A 17,933-nucleotide genomic window follows, 5' to 3' on the forward strand; every position below is an offset into this window, starting at 1 on the left:
AAATAAGACAGTCCACCGATCGCTGGATGGCTGATATACACGATGCCTCTAGAGGCGGAGCAAGAAAATTCTGGAACCATATAAGCTGGCTAGGGAAGAAGAATCAAAGAAAGCAAGATCGGATTCAAGATAACGAGGGAAATTGTTTAAAGGGAGACAACGCAGTGAACTACATTACATCAGTTATAGCCGAGTCATTTAAGAACGACGATAGGGTAATCTCCGCAAATCAGGAAGCAACACAAGGTAGCAGAATACAAAGCAGCTTAAAACTGACCAATCTAAACTGGAAAAAGGCAGAAAAAAATATTCCTAAAAACACATCTACAGGAATAGATGGAATTCCGATCAAGCTGATTAATGAACTCGGTCCAAAAAGTAAGGAAACGTTGTTAAAAGCTTTGGAAACAGTCATAGCGAATAAGCAAATTCCGGACAGCTGGCGGCAGAGTAAAATGAATTTGATTTATAAAGGGAAAGGAGAAAGGATGCACATAAAATCCTACAGGCCGATTACCATAACATCTGTAATGTACAGGTTAGCCATGCAGGCGGTGAAATTAAAGGTGCAAGCATGGGTTGAAAGTAACAAGATACTCGGAGAACTTCAGAACGGCCTTAGAAATGGTAGGCGCTTAGATGATTGCCTGTTCGTGCTTACCCAATGCATCGAAATATCTAGAGTGGAAAATAGACCTTTGTATTTGGCCTTCCTGGACATAAACGGGGCGTACGACAACGTAAGCAGGGAACTCCTGTGGAACATATTAAAAGAAGGTATCGGTTATGAGATAATAGAGTACCTACAGGAAATATACCGGGATAACAAAGTAGAAATTACGTGGGAAGGGATAAGAAGTACGGAGGATGTCAAAGTATGCAAATGATTAAGACAAGGCTGTCCTCTATCACCGGTTCTGTTCATGCTTTATATGATAAACCTGGAACGGAGGATACAAGACAGTAACCTAGGTTTTAACCTGTCATACAGATTAGGTGGAAAGGCGGTAGAGCAGCGCCTCCCCGGTTTGATGTATGCAGACGATATTGTGCTGCTAGCTGAGAGTCTGGAAGAATTGCAAACTCTAGTTAAGTATTGCGGAGACGAAGGGGATGCTCTAGGCTTCAGTTTCAGCGCAGTTAAGTCGGGTCTGATGATTTTCAACGGCTCAACTGATCAGGGTCTTAAAATTCAAGGCCTTGAAATACCTAGAGTAGCAGAATATAAATATTTGGGGGTATGGGTAAACGAAGGATTGGCATACATTGGAAAGCATGAGCAATCACTTAAGGCCAAAGGGCGAAGGAATGCCGGGATAATGAAGCATAAGGCATTGTGGGGATACAATAGGTATGAGGTATTGAGGGGTATTTGGAAAGGAATTATGGTGCCCGGACTTACTTTCGGAAATGCGGTTTTGTGCCTAAAATCAGAGGTGCAGTCGACATTAGAAACAAATCAGAGATCCGTTGGACGATTAGCACTAGGTGCCCACGGCAAAACTACAAATGAGGCGGTACAGGGAGATATGGGCTGGGCATCGTTAGAAGTACGGGAAGCTCAGAGTAAAATATTATATGAGGAACGCCTGAGGAAATTGGACAGTAACAGATGGGCAGCTAAGGTATTTAAATACCTGTACCTAAAAAGCGTTGACTCACAATGGAGGAAAAGAACTAGGAGACTAACTAGTAAGTATGCTAGTAACAAGGACGGAGAAATAAAGAGCATTAAGCAACAGGTGAAAAACACAGAAGGTAAAAATTGGATAAATTCGATGGAAAAAAAAACAGAGTGTGGAATTATACCGAAAGTGGAAAATACAGATCAGGAAGGAAGATTTCTTTGATAACTCAAGAGACAGTGCCCTACTCTTTGAAGCTAGATCAGGGTGCCTTAGAACACGCAGCTACAAAAAGAAGTTTAGCAATGGAGATGACGCATGTGCTGTATGTGGAAACTCCAGTGAAACAATTGACCATATTATACTCGAATGCAATGGTATCCATCCGGAAGTTGATGCAGGCGCAATCACTGTTCCTGAAGCTCTGGGGTTTAGAGATAACAGTGGCTGGGTGAATAAACCGGCGGTGGAAACTAGCAAAAAACGGCTGGAAGATTGGTGGCTTAAAAGCAGAGAAGTGACATAATGTTAGTAATGTAGGAGCAAAATTTAATAAATAGAATGATGGTTTAGTTAACAATTCTAAATCAATAATTAAGATATATGGAGAAAAATGAGCATGATAGCTACTGCTACCACCCCGTTTCAAAGGGGACGCTCCTATATTCCATCCATCCATCCATTTGGGCATCAAGATTGTCAAAAACGGGGGTGCTTAGAATCGAGCAATTACAAAATGTATCCTCCGCAATATTCCCCATGGATTTCAGATATATCTAAGTAGTCCAAATATCCATAGACGTCCACAAACATTCATTGATTAGGACACGTTAAAATCTAAAATTCTTTATATCGACGTTGTTTACAGCAAATTACTTATTTTTCGTTCATCCTCTGACACTGGAGGCACGGCCGTCACGACGGTGTTGTAAATTGGTATATAGAAAGGGAAAGACGCTGTGTCCCCCTTCCACATCTCTGTGGACGCTCCCTCCTTTCACTTCCAGTTAGGCGTGCCAGTTTGCGAATTCATTCATAAAATCATTCATTCATTTGCCCACAGGAGAGCAGGACCGCCATGTGGAAAGACTGACCAGGCTTGAAGCGGCCATAAGCGGCATGCGAGAATTCCTGGTGCGCCATGTTCGGGCCTCTGAACACAACGACAGCCGGCTTCCCGCGACACTCGTCAAGGCTCGCGAGTACCTGAGGTACGTTAATGTTTGTCCACACTTTCTGGCCTCGTGGGCCGAGTGAACAACTATTCCAGCGTCGTCGAGCGTAGCATGAGGCCCAAAACGGACTTCTTATGCAGCAGGTCAAATCAGTGGCGCGGGGTCATTGTTGTTGTGGCTGTAGGAAGAAGGAAAAGAAAATGCACGGGCCTGCTACTGGCTCTGTAGCTGAGCCACCTCCGCTGCCTGGTGTGGGCAGAAAAGAAAATAGAGAAGAAAGGAAAAGGAGAGAGAGGGAGAAAGACGCGCGCCGAAACAACAGCCGGCGTCCACCACCTAAGCGGTGGCGGTTGGAATGGCGGCCTACAACAGATAAAAATTCGGTGGCTGGCTAGCGCCCGCCGCAAGCGGCGTTCACCTACCATCCCAACCCCGTAGGACCAGGAACTGCCACCCTCCGCGCGGGGTCATTGACGGAGATAAAAGGTGTCAACTAGGAAAACTGCTTGATTCTTCCCTCTGGATTACAGAGCATGAATTCTACTTTACCACTGCGTAGCATCGCTTCAGGTGACTCGTTATAGGCAGCGTTTTAGAACTGCTCGAGAATATAATCTGCGTTGTTTCTCGTTGTGTTTGAAGAACACCCTGTACTGTCTCCGAAGAGAATACCACAAAGCTGTCTGTAGGTTTTCTGAAGGGGGGATTTTCGCCGCTCGCCAAAGAGAATACGATTCATCCACTGTCGATGTGCTGTCCAATGAAATGTTGGCAAAAGCAAGTGAGTCTGATTACTATCGTCTGTTAAACAGTGGGTATGCTCTCGGCTACTCCATCTCTGATCACATAGGTTAGGCTGGCATGAGAGGGCATACGAGGAGGTGGGAATGGACGGGGATACGTACAACTCAGTTATCGCTGTCTGGCCTTCGCTTTGGACACACCACAAATGTGTAGAAGTATTTCCCATTTGATGCCGTTGATAAGTGTTATAGCTTGAAGGTCACGCGGGCCATTAAGCTTTAGGCTAAGGTTGGCTCGCATGCAGCAGTTTTTGCGCGCGATTCATCGGCATGTCAAAGACCACGTTTTGTCGCCGGAATAATCACTTTCCCTGAAAGTCATTCGTGGTGGTACAGAAATAAAGACAAGCACAATGACGCCGCCCGCCGCGGGAAGCGGGGACCGGAGTGAGTTCACAAGATCCGGGCCTGAGTTCCTGTGGGATTCTGCATGCTTCCATGTTACTCGGGCGAGGGCGCGAAGCCTGAGATGCCGATAGCCTGCGCCATGGTCAACGTGTTCTGTGCAGCGTATGAATGCTAGCTCGCGAAGGAAACACACTGACAATGCAAATTTATCGATCGCCTAATGCGAACCAGCAGAAATGTCTAGAGCTATTCAGATGAGTTGCATTATTCAATCGGTGAAACTGCTGGTCATCATCATCATCAGCCTGACTATACCTACTGCAGGGCGAAGGCCTCTCCCATATTTCTCCCCTGAACCCGGTTCTGTGCTAGCTGCATCCACTTGACCCCTGCGAACTTCTTAATCTCATCCGCCCACCTAACTTTCTGCCGCCCCCTGCTACGCTTTCCTTCCCTTGGAATCCAGTTTGTTACCCTCAGCGATCATCGGTTATCCTCTCTTCGCACTACATGTCCTGCCCATGTCCATTTCTTCTTCTCTATTTCCACTAGAATGTCGGTAACTTGAGTTATTTCTCTGACCCACTCTGCACGCTTCCTATCTCCTAATGTTACCCCTACCATGTTTCATTCCATAGTCCTCTGAGTTGTCCTCAACTTAAGTAGAACCCTATTTGTTAGCCTCCACGTTTCAGCGCCATAGGTGAGTACAGGTAAGATGCAACTGTTATATACTTTCCTCTTTAGCGATACCGGTAAGCTGCTAGCCATAATCTGCGAGTGCTTGCCAAATGCGCTCCATCCTGCTGGTATCGTAGGCGAAAGTGAAATACAACAGTACACTCAAATCTCCCAGTGGTAAGACGCCCGACTACTGTGCCGGAGTACCTGGGTTCGAACCCTCCGAACTGAAGTGTCCCCTGGCAAGGTGCTCCTACATATTCCGACTGGCCTCCGTCCTCCTATAATACGCTCTACTTTTAACCAATCCTTCAATCGGGCTGAAATGGTTTGAGCGTCGATATTTAAAATCGTTAAAGACAAAGCTACAGCGTTTAATTTCCTATCAATCTGGTATTTATATAGTGACAGCGCCAAAAAAAAAAATGTGTTAAAACGTAAGTGCGTTTTCTGTGTGAGAAACTGCGACAGGATTTTCAAAGTTACCAAGAGCCATTTAGACCCTTGTCCCCGCCCTGCGTTTTTTTTTTTTCGGAAGTCAAGTTGGCTACACTGTGCACAGTTGTATATGCTCCCGAATCTCTGTTGTTTTCGTTACCTGTGTGAGTGGGAATGGCATGAAGGTATGAGACAACCTCGTTATTCTCAATGTGGAAGCCATTTTTTTAATCTTCTCTATATGCTACATGGCCACCAGCAGAGCGATTTATTACATAAGTTGTGAAGGAGCTGAGCTTCCTGAATAAACAGTGTTGCTGGCGGCGGCTTTTCAATGCAGCGTCATGGAAGCGGATATTGCAGCTATCAAAGCAACTGACGAAATTTCCCGCAGCAGCATAGAAAATATGCGAAAACTGAGGAATTATGTCTGGGAAACTATTCAACGTCTTCAGGTGAGGAAAACCATTTTTTTTTTGTTTGTCTAGCTGGTAGCAACGAGGATTAACCTGCACCTACTTTACGCGCAAAGTTGTGCTTCGTTTCATATTTAGTTTCGCTGTTCTTATATAGAACTGTAATGAACTTAGGAGCTACAAAATAACTACAGAACCGTGTCAAATATGCGACAAAATGTTTTGTTCGGTCATAAACGTCAGAATTTTTTCTGGTAATGTAGTACTTGCCCGTGGCACTCTAACATTCAGTGTAGTATTTTTCCGCAGCGTGTAGTTCCGTAGTACTTTTCTGTCGTGAGAACAGAAAATTTTAATATCACTGATCATCATCATTATCATCATCATCAACATCAGCCTGACTACACGCACTGCAGGACGAAGGCCTCTCCCATATTTCTCCAATTAACCCGGTTCTGTGCTAGTTGCATCCACTTTACCCCTGCAACTTCTTAACCTGATCCGCCCACCTAATTTTCTGCCGCCCCCTGCTACGCGTTCCTTCCCTTGGAATCCAGTTTGTTACCCTAAGATGTTACTAATATATATATATATATATATATATATATATATATATATATATATATATATATATATATATTTGCTGTTATCGCATGTACAAATTTGTATAATTACTATTATGATTCCGTTCTTCTCGCCGAATTGTGGTGTGTATTGTTTTTTTTTGTGTATGTGTGTATATGTGAGTGACTGTTACCTGGTATGCCTGTCCTGCTTGGGGCATAAGGCATGCAATATATTGAAATGAATAAATAACGCTCGAAAACCGCCCAGAAATTCTTTCATGGCAAGAGAAAATTTTCCGTACATTTTTTCCCACTGGGTATGGTTTGCAGTTATCCTTCAATTCGTGAGATTCACGATATAAACGCTTCGAATGGGGGCAGAGGACGTCTTCTGTATAAAAAGGACCGTAGACAGCACAAATGTAAAGATCTTGTGGTTAATGGGCCACGAAAATAAGACGAACCTGTCCATACGTTTGTACCCACTAGAATCCGAGCGACTGCGAATCGGCCCCGAAGCTGCTCTGCCTGCTGGACAACCCTCACGGAATAGCTGCAGGCATTCACGATGCCCTGTGGTGCTTTGTGGCTGCGCTTCAGATGGGCCGCACGGTGGTCCTCAACAGCACGCTGTGGCATTACGCCCCTGGCGTCGATGGCTGGTCGAGGACGTTCCAGCCCGTCACTGGGCCGCCGTGTGCTGGCGTGAGCACGAAGAACACCATCGTCAAAGGCTATCCCGGCTATGATTCTGGTTAGTGGTCTGAACGACAATATTCTGAGGGATAGCATTGTCTCAATTTCACGTGTTTCAATGTCTTGAAGCTGAAGCTTCACTACACCACGTAAAGCCAAGGTCACCGTGCCGGGCGCTGGTTACAACTGTGCATTCGCCCGATAGCCTTCTCCTTCTTCTGTCTTCTTCTTGTCATGACCCGAACCTTCATGCTTCCTGTCTTCTTCCTTTCTATCTTCTCTTTTTGTCGTCTTCCTAATCTTAGTGCTCATTTTCACCAGCTTCTTCTTCTGTAAATAAAAAGCTTGACCGCAAGTGACCATTAGTAATGAAGCTTTCGCTTACACACTAGGCGACCGAACTTCGATATACAAAAGGGGCCCGCGGTTTGCATGATACTGCTTGTCGAAGAAAAACAATCAGGTGATCACAGTCATTTACTGATTTCTTTCTCCATTAGAGCTGCCATGACAATATGGGTATCCGCCTTGTGTGAGGCTGTTGCTACGCCTTTCCCTTGCTGCTAACCGATCACGATTAACTCTATTCATTGCTAGCTGCTTTCTTCAACATTCTTGAGGAGCATGTAGGAAAATTGACAGTATGCTCGGCCAAGCCTGCAAGGCATGTATGTAATGCCGTTATCAAAACTATGCATGATCACAAATACTGCAAGGCATTAAACATATGTGGCCCGGTAGCATGGGTATTGCTGGCGTTGTATAATCAGTTGTTACTGCACTTCTGTACTCTGTGTTACATCAGAAGTGTGCTTTGTTATCGACGTTTACAAAAACAAATATCTGGTTTTAGTGGATCCAGGATGTCAGATCGAACCCCCCCCCCCCCCCCCCCCTCCAATGCAGTATAGCACAATATTTCTCAGAGTCGCTGGTTCCTAAGTGAAATCACTTTTGTGTGAGCTTAAAGCATTTTTTAAAGAAAGTTGCCTATGGAAAACTACTTATGCTCTCATTCTCGGGATAGTATTAAACTAGATGCCTGTCTGGTCAACCTCCTTAAAGGCTCCTTAAATTTTGAATTTATAACATTCACATTAGGCTGCTTTCTAGTGAAAATAAAATCTGGTGTCAGGAGGCGTTCCACTCCAAGAAAAAAAAATCATAATATGGTTATCGATTTGATCTATTTACTTCTCTCGCAAGCCTTAGGTGGATCTTTAATAGGTTAGGTTGGTATGTTTAAAGGGTCCGGGTTAGTATGTTCAGTTGGGGATGGCAAAATTCGTTTCAGCATCATTTCTTCTACTACTATGTTTTGTTCATTGTGGTTGCTGTTTAAGTTGGGAATGATGCATTATTGCAGAACCTAAAGAACGCAGAAAAATTCTCGACCTTCCTGCATCCATTGTGGAGACTTTAGTCGCAAACCATGCGGACCCCTATGCTTGGTGGTATGGACAGATTGTCAGCTACATCGTTCGACTTCAGAACTCCACACGACAGGCAATAGAGGACTTCAAGAAGGCGAATGGTTACAAGCATCCAATCGTAGGGTGAGTTATAACACTTATGAGTTATACCTTTTACACATACGACTCTCAAGTCGTGATACATTCAAGTCACAAATTTCTAAAGGCAGTGGTGGTCGGCATTAAGTTGTAAACCTAGCCTTTTGCATTCCGACCACACTAGGTGAGATTCAGTGTTCTGCCTTGTACGTTTTGCTCAAGTCTAGAAGTGTGTATATATTTTGAAGCAAAGTGAAAACATGGTAACGGTCTATTTTAGATGCGATGCCTTCCACATTAGTAGAAATTCTTTAACGAATTTCCCAACCAATTGTGCAGTGCCACCGCGGCCGCGATGCATTCCGGGAGTTGTGGTACTACGGCCGGAGGCCGCGTTGGCGCTATGCAACATAGGCTCGAGAAATAGGTCTTGTTTGCATCTCTACACGATGTTTCTGTGTATAATTGCTTGATTTTGGGAACAAGCTAGTACACCTGGAGGGCTCTGGCGGGTTCGCAAAGAGTAAATTTCCGGAATTTCACTTTATTATAAAGAAAAGATTTTTCGAAGTAGAGCGGGAAAGCTTGTAGGTGGAGACAGCGGAAGAATTCAGATAATTTAGTCTTCTTTTCACTGTTGATCAGTGTGGATTGGCAAATGGTAGATGTTTAGAATCCCAAGCTATAGAATGCTTATGTGATCGGGGTTCAGGTGCCTACGCTTCACCGCAGTGGTACTATGGGAAGAGCAGCCAATGAGAAGAGGCAAAGAAAAACGTTTTGCACAACTTTTTAAATGGTCAGATATGTACACATAAGGAAGAAAAATGGAAGTTTCGGTAGAGACAATTTGCACCGCTTAAGAATGGTGAGTTACACCCAGTGCTCAAGCTGGGAAAACAAAGTTCACTCTATGCAGTCCAATCATTTCGGCACAAACGAGGACTTGAGGTGCCGCCGACTGCCGAGGGTGGTGCTTGAACCTTTTCGGCATATTTCGGTGGCAAGGGCTAGCTTCTCCGATGTCCATGACGATGTTGTGCTGGAGGTGGAGATTCTGTACCAGGGCGAAACAGCCAGAGAAGCCTTCCGTTGGCGGAGGTCATTTCCCCAGCGGTACATCCCAGAAGGTTATCGCCTGCCTCGACGGTCTGTGCCCCACGGCGATGCGCCTTTGATTCTTTCAACAAAAAAGAAAGGTTCCCTGTGGTCGCCGCAATAATCACCAGGGGGATTAAGGCCGGGAAAGGCAGCTCGTCTCCGTCCCAAAAGTGTGGTTGGCCGCCACAACAAAAGACAAAGTACGACACAGCCGCCGCCTCGGCGCCTCTGATCGCGGTCGCTCGCCGGCGTCCGCTAGGTTCTTCTTGGCTTTCACCTGCTGGAGAATCTGCGCAAACCTCGGCCGAAGCCCCGGTCACAACAATCCATTTTACATGCCATTCAGTTTTGAGGCAGGCTTTTATATTGCAAAGCGGCTGTCAGATACACCTTAGTTGTGCATCATTAGGCCGCCTCTATTCAATTTAATAATCAGAAGTCCATGATGCATGTGCGGGCTTGATACGCATGTTCGCTCCTGATATCTCAAGCTGCCATAATAGTGACCATTTACCTTGTCTCAGCTCTTTCCGAACTGTGTTCCGTGAGCTGCTTCTGTGGTCTCCGCGAGCTCCCAACTAGCCCACCCCCTCCCCCTACTTCCCTGTTCCAGATCGTGCTAAGCATGCGGACACTACTGTGCCTAGTTCATTAAACCCCATTTTAGGGCGTTAATGTTTTCTAGCGTATTTTTCAGTTTCGCGCAGTCAACGCAGGCATCGTCCGCAGCACAGACCTTAGCATCGTGCCAAAATGTTGTTCGCCACAGGCTCATTCTGCGAACTTCGAAGCATGACAATTTGTTCCGTCATTATAGGTGTGTCTAACACACATTTTAGGTTTAAAGAGGGGGAGTGGCGCACAAGGCGAATTGTGCTCGGGGTTCGTTGTCTGTAGAGTGGAACGCTGGGCCAGTTGGTACATATTCGTGGATATTAAACCAGCGGAAGGACGTAGACAGAGAGAGCATTGTCCTGTGTACCCCCGTGTTCTGGTTCCTTCCACTAGCTGGTTTTAATCTCTACAGTTCGTTCTTGGTGTGCGTAACGACTGAAGGCATGGGTCGTACAGCTGGGTTAGCCAGGTCGAGGTTCTGCCAGCAACTAGCCCGTTTGTGCCGATAAACCAGTAGCTATCGACGCAGCTACGTCGTCTGCGCATCCGTCACAGCAGGGAGCGAAAGATAATTAATGAAACCCGGACGTACCTTCACCTTTTTCTCTAATGGCGATTTTTAATGGTCGATTGGAGCTGGACGCCCGAACGGAACAAAGAGACCTAAACCCCTACAAAGATAATCTACATAGGTCAGCCGACGGAACATGAACGCACGGCGGTAGTGCTGAACCAGTTCTGTAAATTGAAGTCGCATCCTAGCACCAAATTGCGTTGCGATCGATAAAAAGGCTAGAATGAGGCACTCTGCAACTTGCGCTCGCAGGCATTTAACGCTGTAGGCCTTTTTGGATAGACGCACTGATAGACACACGCGCGCGCGCAAAAAAAGAAATCCGGTGATGCTCTGTGTCTATTTCTCTGAAGCCACTAAAAGCAGCCCCAAAAATCCTCTTAGCCTCCGGAACCGACAACATCGCCGACTAGCGCCTGCTAGCAGTGACTTCGCTTGTGAGGTACGCGCGATTAATGCTCTCGTGTGAACAGAAGCCTCCCTGCAAGCTCCCATTGGTGTTCTGTAACGCGCGGCTATAACCGATAACTAGGCGCGGCCAGAGCCGCCACTTCCGAGACATGACAAGTCCGGCACACCACCAGCAGCGTACGTCACGACAATCGGATGTGCGATAAAGCTGCAGCAAATGAAGGTGCGTATCTTATCGAGTCACGTGGCGTCGTCTCACTACTTTACCGAAGCCCGTACGCGCAGATTCATTGCCTGAACCTTTATCGCTCATCCGCTCATCGTGGCGTTCGCTGATGGGAGAGAAGGTCGTGCAAAGGCCTTGCTGGAATCTCGGTGGCGACGGCAGAGCTCTCCCATAGAAAAATGGTCTATGTACTTCAATGGAAAAGTTTATGGTCAGCTATGTCTATCTATGGACTTTTATAGTCGGCTATAAAGTGCCATTGAAATATTTATAGGCAGCTATAGAAAATTCTATACCACTTTGTCTATAGCTTCTGAACCATACAAAATCTCTTTAGATAACTATAGAAAACAATATGTCCATGAAGCTATAGACTAATAGTCATACAGTTATCTTTATCTGTCTATAGATATTTGAATGGCTCTAAAGCTAAGAGACCGGAAAGCGTGGCGTGACATGGTCCATAGGGTCACGAAGAGTCGGACACGACTGAACGCCTGAACTGAACTGAAAGCTACAGACTGCGAGCGATAGAATCAGTTTTAGCAAGCTATAGAAAAGTTTATGCTCCTGGAGCTTTAGATTATTAGTCATTCAGTTATCTTTAGCTGTCTATAGAAATTTGAATTCCTCTGAAGCTACAGACTGCAAGCCATAGAATCAGTTTTAGCAAGCTATAGAAAAGTTTATGCTCCTGAAGCTATAGAATATTAGTAATACCGATATCTTTAGATGTCTATAAAATTTTGAATGTCTCTAAAGCTACAGACTACAAGTCATATAAGCTGCTTTAGCTGGTTATAGAAAAGTGTATGTTCCTGAAGCTATAGACTACTTGTGATACAGTTACCTTTAGCAGTCTATAGAAGTAAGAAGGATGTCTCTAAAGCTACAGACTACAAGCCATATAAGCTGCATAGCTGGGTATGAACGGTGTATGCTCCTAAACCTATATACTATTAGTCATACCGTTATCTTTAGCTGTCTATAGAAATTTAAATGGCTCTAAAGCTACAGACTGATAGCTATATAAGCGGCTTACTCTGGCTATAGAAAAGTGTACGCTCCTGAAGCTGTAGACTAGTAGTCATACAGTTATCTTTAGCTGTCTGTAGAAGTGTCAATGCCTCTAAAGCTACAGACTGCAAGTCATGTAAGCTGCTTTAATGGCTATAGAAAAGTGCATGCTCTCGAAGCTATAGACTAGTAGTCATACAGTTATCGTTAGCCGTCTATAGAAATGTCAATGCTTCTAAAGCTACAGACTGCAAGTCATATAACCTGCTTTAGCTGGCTATAGAATATTGTATATACCAAAAGGTATAGACCAGTAGGCGTACACCCTTATATGAAAGAACATATATCGTCGGTTCGAATCCCTCGTGCGACTTGTACTCTAGCTTGATTAAGAGTTGTGTGCTGTATGCAACGAGAAACCGTATGTCATCAACTACAACGCTGTACGACAAATGGATTACGTCACAATCTTGGTATAACTGATGGGAGCACTGTCGCCGCATGGAAGTATGCCTGCAGTGAGTACCTCCGACCCATGATTGTTTTAGTCGTGGGGACTGCTGGCCAATTTTCAGCTATTTATTCATGGAATTGAAATTAAGTCCGAAGATATAGAGCATGACACACATGCACATACACACTTGAGCATGCACTAGCACACGCACGCACATAAATACACACACACACGCGAACGCGCGAATTTTCTATAGCTGACCATAGAAAATGCTAAAGACTGCAAATACTCACATTATGACACCAGAATTAGTCCATAGGTTATAGACTTCTATAGCAGGCTATAGCTTTTTGGGCCAAATATCTATAGCCGACGATACACGGGATTTTCTATAGCTGGCCATAAACGTTTGTATTAGGGAACCATAGGTCTATGGAATAGGTTAAAGACTTCTATAGAATAGACTATAGAAAAACTTAGAGACTACCATAGGAATAGCTATAGCTTTTTGGGCCAAATATCCGTAGCCAACCAAACAAAGAATTTTCCATAGCTTACCATAAACGTTTATACCTGACCATAAAAAATGCTTAAGACTGCAGTAAATAGGGAGCCATAAGTCTATAGAACAGGTTAAAGACTTCTATAGAAGAGACTATGAAAAAACCTAAAGACAGCCATAGAAGCGGCTATAGATATTTGGGCCAAATTTCTATAGCCGACCATACAAAGGATGTTCTATAGCTGACCATAGGAAATTTTTGTATGGGCTTGGCTCGTCTTTCACCTGTCCTCTACACTCTTCTTCGCTTACCCATACCGGAAACGCCGACAGTTACGCGGTCCTATTGATGAACAGCCGCATAAAAGCTGTGCTCTAAACTAGCACACGAGAAACATGGAGTTGGACAGCACACCACAATTCATGACGCTATACCGAATGTAGCTTTAGTATGCATTTGCCTTTTTCGAGCTATTGTCGCCACGTCTTCTAGATAGGTGACGGAGCCCAGCTAGACGAGGCAACAGGGAGTGCATCCACACATCTAACAATTTTAGTCACGCGTAACTCGCAAGTGAACTCCTTGCCAGCTCTGGCTATCCTGCGCTGACTGTACAGAGCGGGGCTCTTTGACGTCTTCAGGCTCATAAATTTTATCGCTGTATACGCGAACGGTCTGAAAGGGTAGTCTGCAAACGAAAGCCATTAAAGTTGTTACGTCATAACTTTAAGGCGCAGTTTAATTGTTCCCTCAATTCAGTGTTTATTTGCTGGTGTTTTATTTGGCTTTTGTAGGCGATCCGCTGCTAAACTGCTGATGATGCTTTTACTACTCTGCAGGGTGCACATACGTCGCACCGACAAAAAGCGTGAGGCTGCTTACCACGAGGTTCGTGAATACATGCAGCATGCCGAAGAGTTTTACAACAAGCTTACCTTGAAAGGAGAGGTCGTCCAGAGGCGAATTTTTGTGGCTGCTGATGACCCAGCGGTGATTGTAGAGATAAAATCCAAGTATGTTACCATTTTTTCAATGAACGAGCAGTTTCCCAGGGTGTCTTGATTTAAATCATGCTATTGTCTTCATTCTAGCATTTTAAAGATCAGGTTATGTAACCCTATTTTGATTTTCGTTTTTGAGGTGGTGTATGTGCCTAAATAGTTATTTATTGTTTCTCTTCACTTTTCAATTTTACAAACTCCTCTCTGGTGCATACATATTTTGTAATTCCTTGATATGGAGGTATAACTCTGCTCAAATGCATATTTTTCATATTGTGCTTCGTTGATCGGCATAACTGTGTAGGGGCGCGGTCTTTTTTTTAGAAGTAGAAACTCATCTGAGTTATCGTACCACAGGTTTCCAGGTTACATGGTTATATCGAACCAGCGCTCAGCCAGTGAGGCCTTCAACTTGAAATCCAGGAATCGAAGTTCTGCTTTAAAAGGCATATTAACGGACATTTACCTTCTGGCAGAATCTGACAAGCTGGTTTGCGGCTTCTCCTCTGGGGTGAGATCGCCGGCTTACTTTATTGCTCTCCGAGTTACGCGACCGTAGGAAGGACCAGGTAGAACGAGAGGAAGAAAATGGCTACACGGTATGAAAGAGCACTGAACAAGGGTACAGTGGGGAAGTTTCAGTTCGCAGGTCGAGTCAACATTTCGACAAGTGGACTTGTCTTCGTGTGGGCAGAGCGATCATCACGTCAAAGTGATGATCGCCCTGTCCAGACAAGTCAAATTGTCGAAACGTTGGTTCGACCTGCGAACCGAGGCTTCCCGCCCGTAAGACATTTGCAGGAAAATGGGATACATACGTCAGACATGGTGCCTTTAACGTAATAGGTGTCCCAGTCGTTCGTGTCGCAAATATCTACACACAAGATCGTTGCGGTGGTGCCAGCGTCTGCAAGCTCTCTTTCTCCTTTCACGCTATACCATCCACATATCAGAGAACTAGCATGCGTGTGTTACCAGCTCACGATGGAATCACCTCCGGGTGGACAGATACGTGGTGCACCTAGGCAGCCGATCAGCATGGACGTGATCCTTTCAATGCATGTTGTAATCTTCTGATAAGGTTGTGCTGTTAGTGAGCAATGAATGAGAAAGTTTTCCTTTTTTCATCTGTTTGGTTGCCCTTGTAGTTCTGTCGAATCGCCTATGAGCTCATGCAAGCCCGGGATGCTGAAGCCGGCAACGATGCCACACACAAGGCGGTGTCGGTGGACGTTCAGTACTTCTACGCCTTTGTGCCTTTCCCTCCTCGACGGACGATATATTGCAACAAACCCGTGTTCGCGAATGAACTGCAGTGGTCTGCCCCGGGTGTCCTGCTGGAGAGGCCGGACGTCTACGCCTCTTCGCTTGAGGCACGTGATAAAAAGTACGCCGACGGGTTCAACACGGGTCGCATTGCGGGATCCTCGGCTGACGCAAATCACATGGTGTTCCCGCGTTTCAAGACGGTGCAGACATTCTCTGTGGTGCATTACGCAGTGTTTAACAACAGCCGACAAGAAGTGTAGGCTGGAAATGGGAGAATGCTCTGCTGCCCATCCAGAAACTTTCGTCCACTGAACAGCTCGTGGTGAAAGGATGTCATGAGGAGCTATAATCTAGTGACCGGGATGCAATGACTTTTGTGTAAACAGTACCAGTAGAACGTTTTACCTTTTTTCTGAGCTTCACCTTTATCTTGTGGAATGATAAGCCTTATATTCAAAAAGAAGGAATTTGTATCGGGTCCTGCACTGCCCCATCTTAAGCGACCTCTTTTTATCCAAACTTGACAAGTTCAATATGGACAGATTAGACAATATGCAGGTGGCCAAAGTTGTTAGGTATGTTGACGATTTTTTAAAATCTTTAATGACAGTGACCACGATTCGTTTGAATTCCTGACATTTACCACACTAACTATGCTCAAAGTTTTGTACCGCTTTTTCTAACTTTTGAACTGCCGTGTAATGACGAGCTGAGATTCCTTAACATTAGCATCACCTTTAATTCAGGCCACTCCTGCTGGGCATACAAACCTCGCAATAACAGGCCTCTCCTTCCCTTCAATTCTGCCCACTTTAAACTGGTCAAAAGAGCAATAGCGAACCTTTTCCTTCAAAATTCCCTTAAAAAATCCTGTCCGCACTTGTATCTAAATCTGGAACAACAGTACAGAAGGCTATCGCATGCTGCTATCGTGGTCCCCTTCTGATTTCATTTCCGAAAGTTTGCTAAAACTGAACACTGAGCTGCATTCTCGTGCGTAGGTGCTCTTGAAACAGAAGAAAAATCTTTCAGCAATTCCATATTTGCATACCATTTCTCGTAGTCTAAAGCGCATTGCTAAACAGATAGATGTGTCAGTAGTTTTTTTCCGCCTCTGGCAAGATAAACAACCTATGCAAGATAAACAAAGGTGCTCGTTCTGTCACCTATCAAACTGTACTAAAAACATCAAACTCCGTTGGTTGAATGCAAGGTAAGTGCGGTGTACCAAATTTTGCTCTCATATGGACGTCAGTATCTAAGGCCAATAGGTCGCTGCCTTAATGACCGCCTCCACGAGCATAATCGCAGTGACAGTAATAAAATGAACAAGACGACGGACTTGTCAAACATTGCAACACATGTACAAACTTCAGGCCATTACTTGACAAGTGCTTCTTTAGTTGTCCCCGCCGGGTGGGGGGGGGGGGGGGGGGGGGGGGGCAGTGGTTACGGCGCTCGACTACATGTGCCTAAGGACGCGGGATCGAATACCGGCCTCGGCGGCCGCTTTTCGATGGAGGCGAAAAGCAAGGCGCCCGTGTGCTGTGCGATGTCAGTGCACGTTAAAGAACCCCAGGTGGTCGAAATTTCCGGAGTCCTCCACTGCAGCGTCTCTCATAGCCTGAGTCGCTTTGGGACGTTAAACCCCACAAACCAAACCATTCAGCTTCTTTAAGCGGCAAAAGTAAGGACCAGCACACCCGTGAAATTTCTGAAGCAGAAAAAATAGCCATATAGGAAGTGTCTGTGTAAGCACTCCGTCCGTCAGACTCAAAAAAAAAAAGATATTGCCTACCTTCGTTCCCGTCGATTATCGCATGCTTTTGGATGGCAGGCAATTGTGATGGTAAAAATTGTGCATCTGTTTCCAATAAAGTTGCTTGAAGTTAGCGCTGTCTGTGTCTACTCGTTCTTGGTCCCTTGTCATTTTTGCGCCATTGTTCCGAAGTCCGAGGAAATATATGTCAATTGCAAAATTTACTAGCGCTACATATGGCTTTATTAACTTGCGTAGCTTTTCGTCACCTTGTAGCGCATCAGTTCCAAGGGGATGCTCCCTGTTCTTACAATGTTCGCTGTTGGCTGCATGTTAAAATTTGTCTTTGCTATTTTGTTATGCATTGAATTGCTACATGCGCTTGTTTTTACGATGTATTTCCTTTTTTCTGTAAATAAGACAGTATTCATACACTGCAGTTATAAATGCGGTAGGTGCATAACGCATAAGGTTTGATCGGTTCGGTCAATAGCATAACGCTCTCATGCAGTGGCCAACGAAGCTGATACGACCTTGACATGGCCATCTAGGCTATGTCATGGCCATGTTCTTTTCTTCTCAAGGTTAGCGGAACGAACAAAACGCACAGATACATAAATATAGGCAACGAATTTTCGATGAAGTCGAAATCCTTGAATAGCGCTCTAAAGAACACTTCAACGAAGGCGTACGTTTGCGTTTGCCAAATGTCACTCGCGTGACGTGTGTTGTTCTATACCCAAC

General features: G+C 45.0%; 1 protein-coding gene across 5 annotated transcripts in view; it reads left to right on the plus strand.

Moving 5' to 3' along the window:
- LOC146172950 (alpha-(1,6)-fucosyltransferase-like) overlaps window positions 1-16,843 on the plus strand; it is a 37,689-nt gene extending 20,846 nt beyond the window's left edge. For 3 of the 5 annotated variants that reach the window (XM_084583310.1, XM_084583313.1, XM_084583314.1), the window contains 7 exons: window positions 2,689-2,836; window positions 5,411-5,525; window positions 6,542-6,806; window positions 8,115-8,304; window positions 14,000-14,173; window positions 14,519-14,672; window positions 15,310-16,843. In XM_084583310.1, the coding sequence (XP_084439436.1) occupies window positions 2,689-2,836; window positions 5,411-5,525; window positions 6,542-6,806; window positions 8,115-8,304; window positions 14,000-14,173; window positions 14,519-14,672; window positions 15,310-15,690 (1,427 nt within the window). In that variant the 3' untranslated portion in view covers window positions 15,691-16,843. The remainder of the gene's footprint in view (window positions 1-2,688; window positions 2,837-5,410; window positions 5,526-6,541; window positions 6,807-8,114; window positions 8,305-13,999; window positions 14,174-14,518; window positions 14,673-15,309) is intronic. The other 2 variants (XM_084583311.1, XM_084583312.1) reach the window with 2 other exon arrangements.
- The last annotated feature ends 1,090 nt before the right edge of the window (window positions 16,844-17,933 follow it).

Source organism: Amblyomma maculatum, chromosome 11 (assembly GCF_055883805.1).
Source record: "Amblyomma maculatum isolate TAMU_Amacu chromosome 11, ASM5588380v1, whole genome shotgun sequence".
NCBI classification, from domain to species: Eukaryota; Metazoa; Arthropoda; class Arachnida; order Ixodida; family Ixodidae; genus Amblyomma; species Amblyomma maculatum.